At 40.8% G+C, this 17,109-nt stretch overlaps 1 protein-coding gene and 2 pseudogenes across 1 annotated transcript; 2 read left to right on the top strand and 1 right to left on the bottom strand.

The window, feature by feature from the left end:
• Positions 1-830: 830 nt before the first annotated feature.
• LOC133721428 (cytochrome P450 81E8-like) lies at positions 831-2,666 on the top strand. The gene is made up of 2 exons (XM_062148049.1): positions 831-1,763; positions 1,898-2,666. The coding sequence occupies exons 1-2, from the start codon at positions 873-875 to the stop codon at positions 2,534-2,536; spliced, it is 1,530 nt and encodes a 509-aa protein (XP_062004033.1). The 5' UTR covers positions 831-872; the 3' UTR covers positions 2,537-2,666.
• Positions 2,667-10,949: 8,283 nt separating this feature from the next.
• Positions 10,950-11,248, bottom strand: LOC133742081 (small ribosomal subunit protein eS28-like; annotated as a pseudogene).
• Positions 11,249-12,170: 922 nt separating this feature from the next.
• LOC133727460 (isoflavone 3'-hydroxylase-like) lies at positions 12,171-13,895 on the top strand (annotated as a pseudogene).
• The last annotated feature ends 3,214 nt before the right edge of the window (positions 13,896-17,109 follow it).

Below are 17,109 nucleotides of genomic sequence, written 5' to 3'. Positions count from 1 at the left end.
TTACGACTCTGAAAGAAGAACCATGCCGCGCGTCCATGCATATCAAACTCTAGGGGTGGGCATTTTGTACCGAAATGCGGTTACCGACCTGCACCGCACCGAACTAAAACGGTGTCGTTTTATGATCACACCGCACCGAACCGTATAAAAGCGGTTCGGTTGCGGTTTCGGGTCATAAACCGCCCGATTTAAACCGACCCACACCGAATTTATTTTAATTACATTTTATTTATTTATTATTTCTCTATTGATGGAAATGTTGGTTTTCAATATATAAGAAATCCATTTTTGATTAGGTTTTCAGTTTGTAATAAGTTGTTATGTTTGCTTGATTATTGATATATATATATATATATGTGTGTGTGTGTGTGTGTGTGTGTAATAAGTTGCTATGGTCTTTCTGCAAGTTGCAATTGCTTGATATTTGGGTGACATTTGCCGGTTTATGTGGACTCTAAATGCATTCAAAATTTATTTATGCCTTATTGAAATTGTTAGGTAAAAATAAGTCTGATTTTAACCCTCTCTTTCTAGTTGAAATTAATAAATCACTCCAAACCGAAACCGACCCGCACCGCACCGAAAAATGGTGTAACCGAAATAATCGGTTCAGCCCTTTTGTAATGCGGTTGCGGTTTGATATATAGACCAACCGAAAAAAACTATTTGATTGCGGTTTGGGCCTCAAACCGAACCAAACCGCACCGCGCTCACCCCTATCAAACTCAACACTCCTCTGCCTAAAACACTGCATCCACATGATGTCATAATATAAATCTACCCAGACTATTCTCGTCTTTACTTGCGCATGCGTTACTTATCTTTACTTATAAATAATCACCCCCAACCTTCTTCACATCTCATAATCAACAATGGAAGACATCTGGTTCTACACGTCTCTGTCACTCATCTTCCTACTCTTCACCTTCAAGTTCCTCTTCCAATCCAAACACCGCCGTTACAAAAACCTCCCGCCAACCCCATCTTCACTTCCGATCCTCGGCCACCTCCACCTCCTCAAACCTCCAGTCCACCGCACCTTCCACCGCCTCTCCCAAACCTACGGCCCCATCTTCTCTCTCTGGTTCGGCTCCCGCCGCGTGGTCATAGTCTCCTCCCCCTCCGCTGTCGAAGAATGCTTCACCAAAAACGACGTCGTCCTAGCCAACCGCCCCCGCCTCCTCCTGGGCAAGTACATCGGCTACAACTGGTCCACCGTCGTCGTCTCCCCGTACGGCGACCATTGGCGCAACCTCCGCCGCATCGGCGCCATCGAGATCTTCTCATCTCAGCGTCTCAACATGTTCTCCACCATCAGAAAAGACGAGGTCAAGCACTTGGTCCGTAAGCTGGCTCAGAACTCGAGTTCCGGAGACTTCACCAGGGTGGAAATGAAGTCCATGTTTAACGAGCTCACCTTCAACATCATAATGACGATGGTGGCGGGGAAGAGGTACTACGGCGACGACGTCTACGTCTCGGACAAAGAGAAGGCCAAGCAGTTCAGGGAGATCATGACGGAGGCTATTGCGTACGGCGGGGCGGCGAATCCGGCGGATTTCTTGCCGATCTTGAATTGGACTGGAGCTGGTGGGTACGAGAAGAAGGTGAGGGAGTTGGGGAAGAGGACTGATGCGTTTCTTCAAGGTTTGATTGATGAGCATAGAGGGATTAAGAGAAACACCATGATTGATCATTTGCTTTCTCTGCAAGAGTCACAGCCAGAGTACTACACTGACCAAATCATCAAGGGGATTATAGTGGTAATTAGTACAAAATTCTATCTTACACTACATAGAAATAAAAGTTTTGATCTTAGAGGTAGTGTTAGCAACTTAGCACTATTTGAATTTCTTAATCAATCATATATATTCATGAAGTAGATGTTCATTTTCAGGTATTGCTATTGGCGGGTACTGATACGTCAGCAGTTACATTGGAATGGGCTATGTCCAATCTTCTTAACCACCCGCATGTATTGAAGAAGGCTAGAGCGGAATTGGATTCTCATCTCGGTCCAGATCGCGTAGTGGACGAGCCTGATGTCCCAAAACTGCCTTACCTACAAAGCATCGTGTCCGAGACTCTCCGACTCTACCCTGCTGCCCCACTTCTACTGCCGCATCTTTCATCTGATTACTGCACCGTCGGCGGGTTTGACGTGCCACGCGACACAATGGTGTTGATCAATGCATGGGCTCTACATAGAGACCCCGCGCTGTGGGAGGATCCCGAAAGCTTTAAGCCTGAGAGGTTTGAAAACGGTGGTGATGAGTCGCACAAGCTCATGTCGTTTGGGCTCGGACGAAGGGCTTGCCCCGGAGCGGGTCTGGCTCAACGTGTGGTAGGCTTGACTTTGGGGTCGTTAATTCAATGCTTTGAATGGGAGAGAGTTGGTGAAAAAGAGATTGACATGAAAGAAGGGAAAGGACTCACCATGCCTAAAGCGGTGCCCTTGGAAGCTATGTGTAAGGCACGCCCCATTGTGAACAAATTTCTCACTTCAGCTATGGATAACAAGTTCAGTATGTGTTGACGATACAGGTCTGGTGTCGCAAAACTCTCTTTGGGTAGATGTAATTGAAATGCAACCGTTTCTTTTTGTATGTAATTAAGCTTTTGCATATTCGATTCGTTCAATAATTTCCTCCATCTTTGCATGTAACTGTGTAAGGTTTGTGCAGAGTTACAAGAGACTCCCCGTAACTTTTTTTTTTTTGATTTTGTCAAGCGGAACCCAAAGTCTTCTTAGGCCCAAGATAAGCCCATTTGACGCATGTGTAATGCTCCAACTGTGCATTGCAAGGTTTGTGCAGAGTTACAAGAGACTCCCTGTAACTTTTTTTGTTTTTTTTTGATTTTGTCAAAGAGAACCCAAAGGCTTCCTAGGCCCAAGATAAGCCCCTTCAACGCATGTGAAATGCTCCAACTGTGCATTGCAGCACAGTGCCTGGCCACTTTGACAGCTTCGGGGTTCGAATCTAGGTTGGGGAGCACACTCAACTAGGCAAGAACCACTAGGCCACTTGCAGTGGTTTCCCTGTAACTTCTTTGAAACTGATTCTTTTGATTACCGCTGTTTTCTTCTTAAATCATTGAGATATCAATTACCTTTAGTCTCATTAAAATAGATCAATTAAAGACTAAGAGGACCAATTGTAAGACAGTCGATCTTCAACCAGTAAAAGTTTAATTTGTATCAACTAAACCCTTTTTTTTTTGGGATAATTGTGGCAATTAAACCTTGAAAAAGCCACGTATCTAGACTTGCTAAGGGATCAAAATCAATTGCCCCACTTTAAATTTATGTCCAATCGTCGATCTTATATAACAATTTTTTATTTTATTTTATTTATTTATTATTTTTTTGGAGAAGAAAAAGAAATATTACAAGGAGAAGTCTCTAGGGCAGCCATAACCTAACAGATCAAAATTAAAAGCAGTAACTGCATCTCGCGGAACACGATCAAACCAAACTATAGGATTGGGCAGCTTGTGACCTCATATAACAATTTGTTTGCTGGTGATGCTTGTTATGAAAAAGTTCAACATGGCCATCCTTGGTTCTTGATTCCCTGCTTCATAGACTGTCTTGTTAGTTGTGATTATATAAAACTAGATGTCAAAAACACCCTATGAGTGTGGAGAACTATTGGGCAGTTTTTTTTAAAGAAGGCAGTAGCCAATATATTGATCAGAAGCCAGAATGACCCTTACATACCCTTTCGCTGCTATCTAGACAGACAAGAAGATGTAGTAGTACCCACAGTGATACATAAAACTAGGTCACTCATTTGACATTGAAAACAACGTAGACATAGTGGGATCCCCCTTTGGTACTACGCCGGAGGCGCTAGAATAACTAAATAAAATAGAAGGAACCGGCCCTCCCAACCTAACTCTGAACCAGTGAATCTAGTCTCCTAGAGACCTCAATTGGTGTACAACTAGAGACACTGAGACTTAAGTCGACAAGACCAAGACCCAATACTAAACTAGATAGGAAAAAATCCACTAGAATGCCCCTGAAAGACCTAAAAAAAAAACTAAAAAAAGGAAAACCTAAATAAGAGTCCAACTAGCCCAAAGAATCACAGCACCCTGGGCTCAACAGCTGGCCCAACCGAGTTCCACCTCCACCTCCCAACGCTGAGACCGACGCACGCACGCAGCAAGCAGCCATCGCTTCCACGCCATGCCGCAATCATGTTGCCACCGCCCAGCTTCAAGGAACCCCGCCAACACCACGCTGCCACCACCGAGAGGCCATCAACGAACCCTGAAAGCACCAGACCTGATCCAACTGGAAACGGATCCCATATGCCCCAGAAAAGGTCAATCGCACTCCGGCAAAAGACGTTGTGCCATTGTCGCCGCCGCCTGGACCCAACACCAGCTCACGCCGCCCCTTGAATCGGAACCACGATTGCCCAAGCCACCTAGAGGCTTCGAACCAGAACGAAACTAGATCCCGTTATCGGCTTCGAGTACTGCAAATCCTAGAGGCCAGAGAACCCTCGACCACCAACACCCGTCTGGCAGCCTCACAACGACAACGAGGCAAGCCCCATGCCAATGCAGAGCACCGCCGGACGAGAGGAATTCGGCTATCCCTCGACCAAGCTTGTGCGGTGTTTTCTGCCCTAGTTTTCTCTCTCGAGATTTTCTATTCCTAGTTATTAGTAAAATTAGAACTACTAGGCAGTTAGTTTACATAATTTGGAGAAAACTGATCCACCATTTTTATTTTTGTATTTGTACTATTTTATTAAATTTCTTTTATTTTGTGAATTGGCTTTTTTGTCCTTCTCGAATTTTTCAGTGTAAAAGTTTTTTAATATAGGAGGGATATTTTGGTAAAATTTTTTGATTTGGTTGACAAACTCTCTTCTCTTAATAATATAGATTAATAATAATATTCGATGAGGATAAATATTACTCGTTTGTTACCTTCTCTTTTTTTTTATTTTTTAATTTCTTGTTCTGAAAGTATTAAAGATGAAGAATACTCACAAATTAAAAACGCATATAGTCTCTAATACAAATAAATGAAATCTGTTGAATAATTTTTGAACCAAATCATCAATTCATTCAACTCAAGCCAGAATGACACGGATACATACCTTCCCTTGCCATACCTATGACAAGTTTAGGACGTGGTATGCTAGCACCACCCATTAGACAACCAGTGCTCACTTATTTAAAAGCGAGCCTAATAACTATGAAAAGTACCGCATAGCAATTAGGCAAAGTTTAGAAAAAGACAAAAACTAAATTTTCTCCTTGCCCTTAACAGTTGGGCTAGGAGGTTTGGAGAGATAAGCAAAACAAGTCTCTTGCGCATCCGCAACCTTCTTTGACTTTGGGGGATTTTTATTCCTTGATCCCAGAGGCCTTCCTCTTTTCTTCTTTGTTCCAGAGCTTGTTGGCATGAAATCTTTAGGCACTAAAATATTTCCAGGAGCTTCAACTATACCCAAGGACCTGGCAGAGAACTTACTTGTAAACATAGGCATTTTTTGCTTCTTTGCTTGGATATCAGGCAGAAGCAGTTTGAATAACTCCGGCAGTAGGATCTTTAGCTTTTGGGGAGATGTAGCAGGAGAAGGGGGAGTTGACGCTTGTCACCCCTACTCTCTTTGTTACCTTCTTCAACCAGCGCTGCTATACTTGTATCTTTAGAAGCTTTCGGGCTGTTGCAGACACTAATTCTTTCTCAAGCTCCATGCATTCACTTGGAGCGTTGAGTACAACAGCTTGTACCTCCAGGTCTGGAGCTGCAATCACTGCCAACGCCAAGGGTTGGTGCACTTCCTTCTCCATCTCTGTGGGATTTAGGGCGGCTCTGTTACGTAGTATGATAGGCTTGCGTGCTTTAGATGCTTCCTTGGGTTGGACTAGAGACCTGCAGATAGATGGCAGAATAGGTGTTTGCACACCTTGAAAACGAAAGGTTCCATCTACAAAAGTGTTAGCAGCAAACCCTAGAAAAGGACCAACAAATTCCTTCCTCTATTCTCCAACTCCACGTCCTGTACCTGTTGTAGCATGGCTACCAAGCAAAGGGCAATGGTCTCCCTCATGGTAAATCAGATTACAATGATCACACTTGCCCACCAGATTTTCAAAAAAATACGAAATCTCAACCTCAACCCCAGGCGCCAGTTTTAGGGTTTTCATGAGGAAAAAGGGTTTCGAAATGTCATGTGCCACATGAACCCTAACCTTGCCCATATTTGCAAAGAGTTTATCATCCAATTCAAGGTACTTACCAACCATCGAAGCAATATTTCTGATCATGTCAGGCTCTTCAAACAATGGCGGTATGTTGCTAATTCGAACCCAGAAGAAGAGGACAGTCAGATTAACCTCTTCAATAGCCTTGATGCCATCATACTCCTGAAGCACAACCAAAGCCTGATTAAATCGCCATGGTCCACCCTTCAAAATCTTGTTACGGTCCTTACGCAGATCAAATGCCAGGACAAAACGATTTGGAGCCCTCTCTTGAATCTTGAAATCCTTATCAAGGACCCATACTCGCCGGAAAAAACGTTTCAAAGAGGCCGGTTTCTTCATCCAGAGGACGTTCCAACAGAAAGGATTGCTTAGCTCGTCTCTGGATTCCATTCGAGGCTCGTGAGACATCCACCACATCACTGCTAGCAAGCGCAAGTGATGCAGCAAAGGATGACGTTACAGCATCAAAGTTGGACATGTTGACGGGTTTGGGATCAAAGGAATGGCTATGGAGGTCGCTTTGTTTGTTCGGTTTGGTGGCTGCACACATAGCGCTACCCTAGGGGTTTTTTTTTTGGAAGATAATATCATCTCCCTTCATTAGTATGTACGTATTAGATTTGAGACATGTGAAGGTATTAAATATGTGAGTATAAATCTGTTGAATAATTTGGCAAACATAACATGTAAATAAGCTTAATACAACCTCTATGACACTAATTAACAAATCTAAACAATCACAATCACAATCACAATCACAAACATGAACCCAAAAGGCAAATGTCCAATCCTTGTTACTTTCATGCATATACCCACTTGTACACGCCTAATGTGTTTTAACGTACTCGTCACTTTTTCCATGAAGATACAATTTGAAAACTTCTACCGAAAAATAGAGAAAAATCCAAGTTAAAAAATGGACTCTATAGAAGAAGAGTAAAACATTAGCACGGGCAGGGGCGGACCCGTCATTCGGTCTGACGGGGTCCGGACCCCCCTCAGCTTTTTGGCAGATATATAATATTATATGTCTATTATTAATTAAACTATTGATTTATGTGTATGTGCAACGGCTGGACCCCCCTTCTAAATTGAATTGTACACATAAATATATAATATTCTAACCCCCACCTCCCCCATTCTCTAACCCACGTGATTGTCACTTTGTCAGGTTAAAAAATATTAATTTTAATTAGGAATTTAGGATAAGAGAAGAAAGTCAAAACAAAAATTAATAAATATTCATATATCATTAGGATTTTGACAGCTTTTATTCTATATATTGGGGTTGGTGGTTTGCAAATTCTGTAACCTAATTTTTTTCTCTCTCGCACCAGGCAAAGCAAAAAGGTCCGATACCTTTATTTATTTTTTGTTATATTATATTTTTTTCCATTCTTTCATTTTGCTTTGTTAGATTGATTTTTTTTTTTTGGCTTATTTTTTTACGATTGATTTTGTTGAATACTCATTGTTTATATGTAATTTTTTTTTTCTTTTGATTTGTAAGTCATCCACACAAAAGACACTTGATACATGATTTACTAAAAGAAAAACGCCCGAAAACTCTGAATTTAGTGCTACCTTACTACAATCTGATGTTAAGACTCAAGATTTTTAAATTATTTTTATACTATTGTTTTTTTTTTTTTTTTACTTTCAACTTACATATGTCTGGACCCCCCCTAAGATCAAATCCTGTTTCCGCCACTGAACACGGGTTGTAAGTTCACCTCTCCCAATCTCAAATTCAATGTCCCGGTACTCTCCCGTATATGTCCTTATAAGTACGTACTTTTCTATCTTCTTCTTCACATATTACACCAACCTACACTACTAGAAAAACAGGTACTTCCACACGGATGGATTCTGTGTAAATACATTGAAATACACACGGAAATCTGTGTGTATGGGTAGTTTCACACAGTACAGTCACGGATTCAGAATTTGTACGTGTTGCGAGCGTTGCTAAATCACTTTCACACGGAAAACTCGTCTGTGTGAGGTATATTAGGTGGGTCCCATATGAATCCCAATTATATTAAATTCCAAATTTACAAACATTTGAATTTTTGTAATTTCCAGATTATTCAAATATTTAGATATTTATTTTTAGGTCCTCCATTTATTTTCATGTTGTTTTAGGTCCTTCATTGAAGTTTTGCAAATCTGGAGATCTCTCCTTCATCGTTCTTCATTGAGATTTTGCAAATCTGGGAATTTTTCCTTCATCATTCTTCATTGAAAGTTTGCAAATCTGGGATCTTTGATTATACGCATTTTTATGGGGTAATTATATCTAAAATACTATAACTAAGCTAATCCTCGAGTTAATTATTATGTAATTAATCTACTTTTATTTATTTTGTAGGAAATAAGCAGAGTTGCAAAAACGAGAAAAGAATGGCGCGAAAATGGTGAAGATTTGAGTTTTCGACGAAAGGACAAAATTATGGATATGTTAATTGCTTAATTAACCAAGACACAAAACGTGCAGCACACAATGAAATTATGGGTTGATTACCCATTGATTAATTACTCACTTGACACGTGGCAATTTTGCCTTTTCATTCACTTGCCAAATGCTAATAGCACGTGGCCTTCATTCAATTAATCATCAAATCCTTTTTTTTTTTTTTTTTAAACCCCACCCCACTCCCACCCTTGATGGGGCTAGAACTCTTGACCTCTCATATGAGAGACCAAAGCCTTACCACCCTACCAAACACACACACCCAATTAATCATCAAATCCTTACCTCTTCTTCCTTTCACGAACTGAAGGCTCCCAGATATTTATCACACTTGCTCACGCGCGGATTTTGTTTTGCTTTTGGCCCACCAATTAAGTGTTGACACGCAGAGCTTATCTATTTCTTTAGCTCGTAGACCACACAACCCAGCCACATATATATACTCCTATACTCCTCGCCCAGGGGAGAAACCCTTCTACAGTAGCCGCACACCACCAAAACAGGGCAGCCCTTTGGGCTGCTCTCTTCTCCCATCTTCCCCTCCATTTTTCCTCTTTTCTTTATAATTTCTTTTGAGATTTGAAGAACTACTCACACAAAGCTTCAAGGATCTATCAAGGAACAAAATCTCTACAAGATTCAAGATTTGGATATTTTGTGGGGTTGTAATTCAAGGCTAGTCATGCTAGCTTCATAGCTATTTGTGACTATCTTTGTTTTCTCCTACACTTCTCTACTCTTTGCTATTTGAATTTTGTAATTTTGATGTTCATGAATATGGGTTGTGAGTAGTTACTTTTGGGAGCTAGGGTTTCTAACTCTAGCTCAATTTTGATGTAATTGACATATTTTTCAAGTGATAAATAATGTATTTTCATATGAGTGCACTCTAATTACTATGTCAATTGATTCTTGATGCATAAATTTTAGGGAATTGACCACTCTCTTTGTTATGTTTTGAGATTTATGTTGTGTGATACAATTGGTGGTTCTTTTGTTCACTAGCTTCATGTAATTAGTGTGGTGTGTCAAGTAGTTGCTTAATCGAGAATTAATGATTGCCTAAGTTTCTATTTTTTTGTGCCCTTCGCCTTTAATTCTAGACGTTGTGGCCCTAACAAGGCATAATGATTAGGGTTAGAGAGTTCATTCTTGCCTTAACCGGAAGAATGGATACCAAATAAGAGAAATTGACTTAGTGGACTTAACCGGCATTAGGTAGAGAACTACGTACTCATTACATTTTAGGTTGTAACTATTGCATGCTTAAATCCCTAATTTCTAGAGCTCTACGCCTTTAGCTCATGTTTTGGTAGCCCTGGTAAGGTACTAATTCATGAGTTAGAGAGTTCATATTTGTCCTAACCGAAAATGTGAATACCCTCAAGGAAATTCGGCTTAGTGGCCTTGACCGGCATTAAGTACGGGATTTGGTTCTCATGAATATATGTTTGTTTGCTTGAAATGTGTTCGTTGCATTGAAATTACTAGAGAGTGATTCCTAGCACCCAAAATCTATCTCTCTTTTATTTTTCTTCATTTTCAATTGTTGTTGTTAATTTAGTTTTTGACTTGGTCTTTTCAGAAAATTACAATCACAATGGTTAATGACAATTTCTACCTCATTGTTAATAGCCATCACTAGGCTCTTAGTTTTGATTAGGCTTTTGATGCAAATTAAAGCCGAGCATTGCTAAGGTTTGGTGCCTTGGATTAGCATTTTTATTTTATTTTTATTTTTCCTTTATTTGCTTAGTGACTTTAGTTCTGACTACCCAAGGATTGTGGGTTAGCCACTAATCCCCGTGGTACGATAATCTTGGGCACAATACTTCCCTATCTTGACAATGATACGTACGCTTGCGTAAATGTGTATTAAGTCAATCTTATTGCAGTAAATCATACACAAGTATTGGTGCAAATAAGATCCAGTTTCAGCTACTCAATCTCTGACGCAATATAGATCGATCAGTAAGTTTGAATGCAAATAAACAACAAACCAAAAGTTATTATATATACCTTTATAAATCTCTATTTGTTTGCCGCGGTCAATGGTGTCGATCTGTATGCTGTGAGAAAGAATCACAAGAAAGAGCTAAGTGAGGAAATTGAATTACAGATAACACTACAATAACCAGTCTTTCTTGCTAATCAACACTACAAAACATAAACCCAGTTAAAAGCAAAGAACATAGCTGTTTTCTTTTCCATCGTTGAAGACGAAGACGAAAACCCATCAACGCAGCCTTCTTGCTTCTCTATCGGACTCGAGCAGTGTGAGGATGTCGCCCTCCCAGACAGGACCCTTGACGTTTCTCATGATGAACCGGTTCTGGTCGTCGAGAAACTTGACTCAGACTTGGGTCAACTGACCTCTAGATCTGGTCCGGCCCATCACCTTCACCACCAGGGTATGCTTCACAATCGATTCCATGCTGAGATTTGGGAGCTCGAGACGAGGGTCTGGAGGAGGAGGAGGCGGCTTGGCTTGGAGGTTGGAGGCGGCTTGACTAGGTGTGTGGGTGTGTATGTTAATATCCCAGCTCGCTATCCATTCTTGAGAGAGAAAATCGGAGAGAGATGAGAGATCTGTGAGAATGAGGGAGATGGAGAGAGTAGAGTCTTTACTCTTTCGATCGGAGATGAAGAATTAGAATTTTATTATTTATATTTTTACATAAATATCCGTGTGAATATTAAGCTGGTATTAGAATTTTATTATTTATATTTTTTTACACAGATATCCGTGTAAAATTAAGTGGGTATTATAATATTTATTTATATTTTTACACAGATATCCGTGTGAACTAATATTTCACACTGAAAACTGTTTGAATTTTTAATTTACCATCTGACAACCTTATAGGAATTTCTAAATTTGACTTTATTTCACACGGAATTCGTGTGTAAATTGACTTGTAAAATATTGGGTCCCAATCTGAACCCTATGTGGCCACAATAGTCGGTGTGAAAAATATATACACACGGATTTCCGTGTGTACTATAACACTTTATACACGGATATTCGTCCGTGTGAAGCTATGTGACAATACCATCCGTGTGAAAGAACCTGTTTTTCTAGTAGTGCTAGCAAACCAAGCAAAAATGGAAGACATTGTGTTGTACACCTCTTTGTCACTGATCTTCATCCTCTTCACCTTCAAGTTCCTCTTCTTGAATCGTCGCCGTTACGCCAACCTCCCACCAAGCCCCCCTTTACTTCCAATTCTCGGCCACCTCCACCTCCTCAAACCCCCAGTCCACCGCACCTTCCACAACCTCTCCCAAACCTACGGCCCCATCTTCTCTCTCTGGTTCGGCTCTCGCCGCCATAAAGATACAATTTGAAAACGTCTACCGAAAAATAGAGAAAAATCCAAGTTGAAAAAGATACAATTTGAAAACTTCTACCAAAAAATAGAGAAAAATCCAAATTCAACGTCCCGGTACTCTCTCGTATATGTCCTTATAAATACGTACTTTTCTATCTTCTTCTTCACATATTACATCAACCTAGCAAACCAAGCAAAAATGGAAGACATTGTGTTGTACACCTCTTTGTCACTGATCTTCATCCTCTTCACCTTCAAGTTCCTCTTCTTGAATCGTCGCCGTTACGCCAACCTCCCACCAAGCCCCCCTTCACTTCCAATTCTCGGCCACCTCCATCTCCTCAAACCCCCAGTCCACCGCACCTTCCACATGCAGCCTCTCCCAAACCTACGGCCCCATCTTCTCTCTCTGGTTCGGCTCTAGCCGGGTGGTCATAGTCTCCTTCTCCGCTGCAGTCGAAGAATGCTTCACCAAAAATGACATCGTCCTCGCCAACCGCCCTAGAGGGCTCCTCGGCAAGTACATCGGCTACAACTGGTCCACCATGGTCTCCGCCCCCTACGGCAACCACTGGCGCAACCTCTGCCGCATTGGCGCCATCGAGATCTTCTCTTCCCAGCGCCTCAACATGTTCTCCACCATTTGAAAAAACGAGGTCAAACACTTGGTCCTCAAGCTGGCTCAGAACTATCGAGTTCAGGTGATTTCTCCAAGGTGGAAATGAAGTCCATGTTCAATGAGCTTACCTTCAACATCATAATGACGATGGTGGCGGGGAAGAGGTACTATGGCGACGACATCGACGACTCGGACAAAGAGGAGGCCACGAAGTTCAGGGAGATCATGACTGAGGTTTTCACATACGGCAGCGCGTCGAATCCGGCGGATTTCTTCCCGGTTTTGAAATAGGTTGGGAGTAATGGGTATGAGAAGAAGATGAGCGAGTTGGGGAAGAAGAGTGATGCATTTCTTCAAGGTCTCATTGATGAGCGTAAAGGAGTTAACAGAACCACCATGATTGACCATTTGCTTTCTCTGCAAGAATCACAGCCCGAGTACTACACTGATCAAATCATCAAAGGGCTTATAATGGTGGGTACATACATCTATCAGTTATACATATATATATATATATATTATATTATACTGATTAGAAGTTTCTATTTTAGACAGGATAACGTTGTTATTGCAGCACTGGCAGTTCTTTCTTAAGTATTACTAATTAACTAGATGCTCATTTCAGGTATTACTACAGGTGGGAACCGATACATCAGCGGTGACACTGGAATGGATTATGTCAAATCTTCTTAACCATCCTCATGTGTTGAAAGAGGCTAGAGCCGAATTGGACTCTCATCTCGGCTTGGATCACTTGGTGGACGAACCCGATGTCTCCAAATTTCCGTACCTACAGAGCATTATTTCTGAAACACTTCGGCTTTATCCGCCGCCGCTTTTGGTGCCGCATTTATCGTCCAATGATTGCATGATCGGGGGATTCGATGTGCCTCGTGACACAATGGTAATGGTTAATGCGTGGGCAATACATAGAGATGCTGAGTTGTGGGATGATCTTGAAAGCTTTAAGCCCGAGAGGTTCAAAAATGGCGAGCATGACTCATACAAACTCATGCCATTTGGACTGGGAAGAAGGGCTTGCCCTGGAATGAGTCTAGCCCAACGTGTGGTAGGCCTAACTTTGAGGTCGTTGATTCAATGATTTGAATGGGAGAGAGTAGATGATAAAAATGTTGATATGACCGAAGGCAAAGGAGTCACCATGCCTAAAGCTGTGCCATTGGAGGCTATGTGTAGAGCACGTCCCATTGTAAACAAAATTCTTATTTAAGCTATAGGTAAAACATCGAAGTGTCAAACTATTTGAACAAGTAGGTTAGCTAGAGAATGATGTAGGACGAGAATGGACCCAGTTTAGCCGAAAAAACCATCAAAGTAAGGAAGCGGCGTAGAATCAAGAAAAGTGATTGGAAAATAGATAACTCACGAATCGGATAATTAAGACGATACATTTTGGCCTAAATATGATAGGGCTCACTAAAGTGAGTCTTGAAGATATCGTCGTTCCCATTCTGGAAAGGTATCATGCGTCTCAAACGGACATTCTGGCCAAAAGTTAGTCAAATCTGATTCAAAATCAAAACCTGACTTTTCGCACGAGAAACCCGAAAAGTCCAAAACCAAATCTTCTTGAATATTCCAGCGGCTAGTAACCTGATTACGCGTGAGTTACCTATTTTCCAATCACTTTTCTTGATTCTACGCCGCTTCTTTACTTTGATGGTTTTTCGGCTAAACTGGGTCCATTCTCGTCCTACATCAGAATGATTTATTGCAGGCTCCAAAACTTCTTCATTATTAATAACCATGTCAACACGAGCAATTTCATATTTAATCTCTTCTTCATCATGGATGATTTCTTGTGGGGCTTATTCTGTTGAAAATTTTTCTATCTTCTCTTCAGTTAAACTGTTACTCTCAACGGGCAAAGCAAACTCTTTGGAATTTAACTTCTTCTCAAAAATTTTAAGAGGGTAATTCTTGATCGAAAAATCTCTAGGTAGAAATTTTTCGCTAAGAAGACCTTTCATCTTGCGCCATGTCTGAACACGCTCTTTTCCTTGCCTCTGACGAGAGCTCTGCAACTGATCCCACCAATAAGCAACATCTTTCTTCAGCTTCCGAGAAACCATCTTAGCCTTCTTGTGTTTTGGAACTTCCATGATCTCAAAGAATCTATCCACTTCAACCTGCCAATCCAGAAAATCCTCCACGCTCATGTGACCAGAAAAGTAAGGAATATCAGTCTTGGTCATGAGATCCTCATAATCATGATTAATATCACGTCCACCACCACGTGGAGCTCTAGCACGTTGTCCTTCCCCGCCTCTGTTACATTTGTTGTTGTTTTTTCCTTCCAACAACCCAAAAAATTCTGCCATTTAAGCGTTCATGGCAGCAATTTGAGTTGTCATCTGAGCGGTAAGGGCATCCAAATCCGCTCTTGTAATTGGGGTAGTACGTTCGTCACCCATGGATAATCGAGGTAAATAAGAGAGACAGGAAAGACCTGCTCTGATACCACCTGACACAGTCAGATTGATAACTACGTTTACCAGCAATAAACCTAACAAAAGGGTTCTGGAGTCCACCAGAGATAAAAGATGAAAGATAGGTTCTATAAGAGAAAAGTAACCCTAGGGCAACTAACAATGAAACCCTAAAGCCCACGGATTAAAACAAAAAAAATCCAAAACAAACTAGAAAACCTAAAATAAAAAGAATGCAAAACTAGCCTAAAAAATATTAAATCACGAATCGGATAATTAAGATGATACATTTTGGCCTAAATCTGATAGGGCTCACTAAAGTGAGTCTTGAAGATCTCGTCGTTCCCATTTTGGAAAGGTATCATGCGTCTCAAACGGACATTCTGGCTAAAAGTTAGTCAAATCTGATTCAAAATCAAAACCTGACTTTTCGCACGAGAAACCCGAAAAGTCCAAAATCAAATCTTCTTGAATATTCCAGCGGCTAGTAACCTGATTACGCGTGAGTTACCTATTTTCCAATCACTTTTCTTGATTCTACGCCGCTTCTTTACTTTGATGGTTTTTCGGCTAAACTGGGTCCATTCTCGTCCTACATCACATTCAGAACCAGATGTCATTCAAGAATGCAACCTTGAGAGCCGAAAAGAATCTACACAGGTCGCCTATGAAAGCCAAAATGCATATGACAGACTCATCTTTGGTGTTGGGTTCATGATTGTGCCATCAAAGTTTGCAGAGGATCATGCCAATAGCTCACAGGTTCAATTGTCTAATTTTTTCTCAGGTCTTTTGTCTCCCTATTCTTGTCCTTTATTCAAGAGGAACTCGAGGGCGAGTTCTTTCATAGTGGAGGAGAATGATGTAGGACGAGAATGGACCCAGTTTAGCCGAAAAACCATCAAAGTAAAGAAGCGGCGTAGAATCAAGAAAAGTGATTGGAAAATAAGTACTCACGCGTAATCAGGTTACTAGCCGCTGGAATATTCAAGAAGATTTGGTTTTGGACTTTTCGGATTTCTCGTGTGAAAAGTTAGGTTTTGATTTTGAATCAGATTTTACTAACTTTTGGCCAGAATGTCTGTTTGAGACGCATGATTCCTTTCCAGAATGGAAACGACGAGATCTTCAAGACTCACTTTAGTGAGCCCTATCAGATTTAGGCCAAAATGTATCGTTTTAATTATCTGATTCGTGATTTAATATTTTTTAGGCTAGTTTTGCATTCTTTTTATTTTAGGTTTTCTAGTTTATTTTGGATTTGTTTTGTTTTAATCCGTGGGCTTTAGGGTTTCATTGTTAGTCACCCTAGGGTTACTTTTCTCTTATTTATGCAGCCGCAAGCGGCTGCAGAACCTATCTTTCATCTTTTATCAATAAAAATAGAGAATTTTCTCTTTTATCTCTGGTGGACTCCAGAACCCTTTTGTTAGGTTTATTGCTGGTAAACCTAGTTATCAATCCGATTGCGTCAGAGAACGGGAGTACTGTATTTGAAGAGGCTTAATTAGATGTAACCTTTTATGCACGTCTTTGAATAATTTCAATATTTGTGAGGTTTGTAAAGAAATATAAGTATTCCAACAAAATAAACATCTCGACATTCTTCCATTTATATATAGCGAGCTTACCGCAACAATTTAAAATCTTGCTTTTACTAATAAAGATATTGGATGTGACACTAGTTTTTTTTGGTAAATATGTGACACTAAAGTTGAAACCTAGTGTAATAGTAGGAGATTTTCAACGTCATTATGATGATGGTGGCCGGGAAGAGGTACAAGTGGTCTATGTCGGATGACAGAGAGGCTAGGCAATTTAAGGATATCATGAAGGAGGCTTTGCAGTATGGTGGGGTGGCGAATCCTTCAGACTTTTTGCCGGTTCTGAGTTGGGTTGGAGGGTAGTGGATTGAGAAGAAACTGATCGAGGGAGTAGGGGGAACAAGACAGATTAGCAACGGATCCGCTTAAAATGCTACTTTAGCACAACCCA

The sequence above is a fragment of the Rosa rugosa genome, chromosome 1, assembly GCF_958449725.1.
Source record: "Rosa rugosa chromosome 1, drRosRugo1.1, whole genome shotgun sequence".
Classification (NCBI taxonomy): Eukaryota; Viridiplantae; Streptophyta; class Magnoliopsida; order Rosales; family Rosaceae; genus Rosa; species Rosa rugosa.
The sequence above is the reverse complement of the archived record's forward strand: the minus strand, read 5'-3'. Positions and strand labels throughout refer to the sequence as shown.

Excerpts from the sequence above, each read along its gene's own strand:
- LOC133721428 (XM_062148049.1), top strand. The coding sequence starts at position 873 with ATGGAAGACATCTGGTTCTACACGTCTCTGTCACTCATCTTCCTACTC. Across the intron at positions 1,764-1,897 it reads TCATCAAGGGGATTATAGTG|GTATTGCTATTGGCGGGTAC; the intron begins GTAATTAGTACA and ends GTTCATTTTCAG.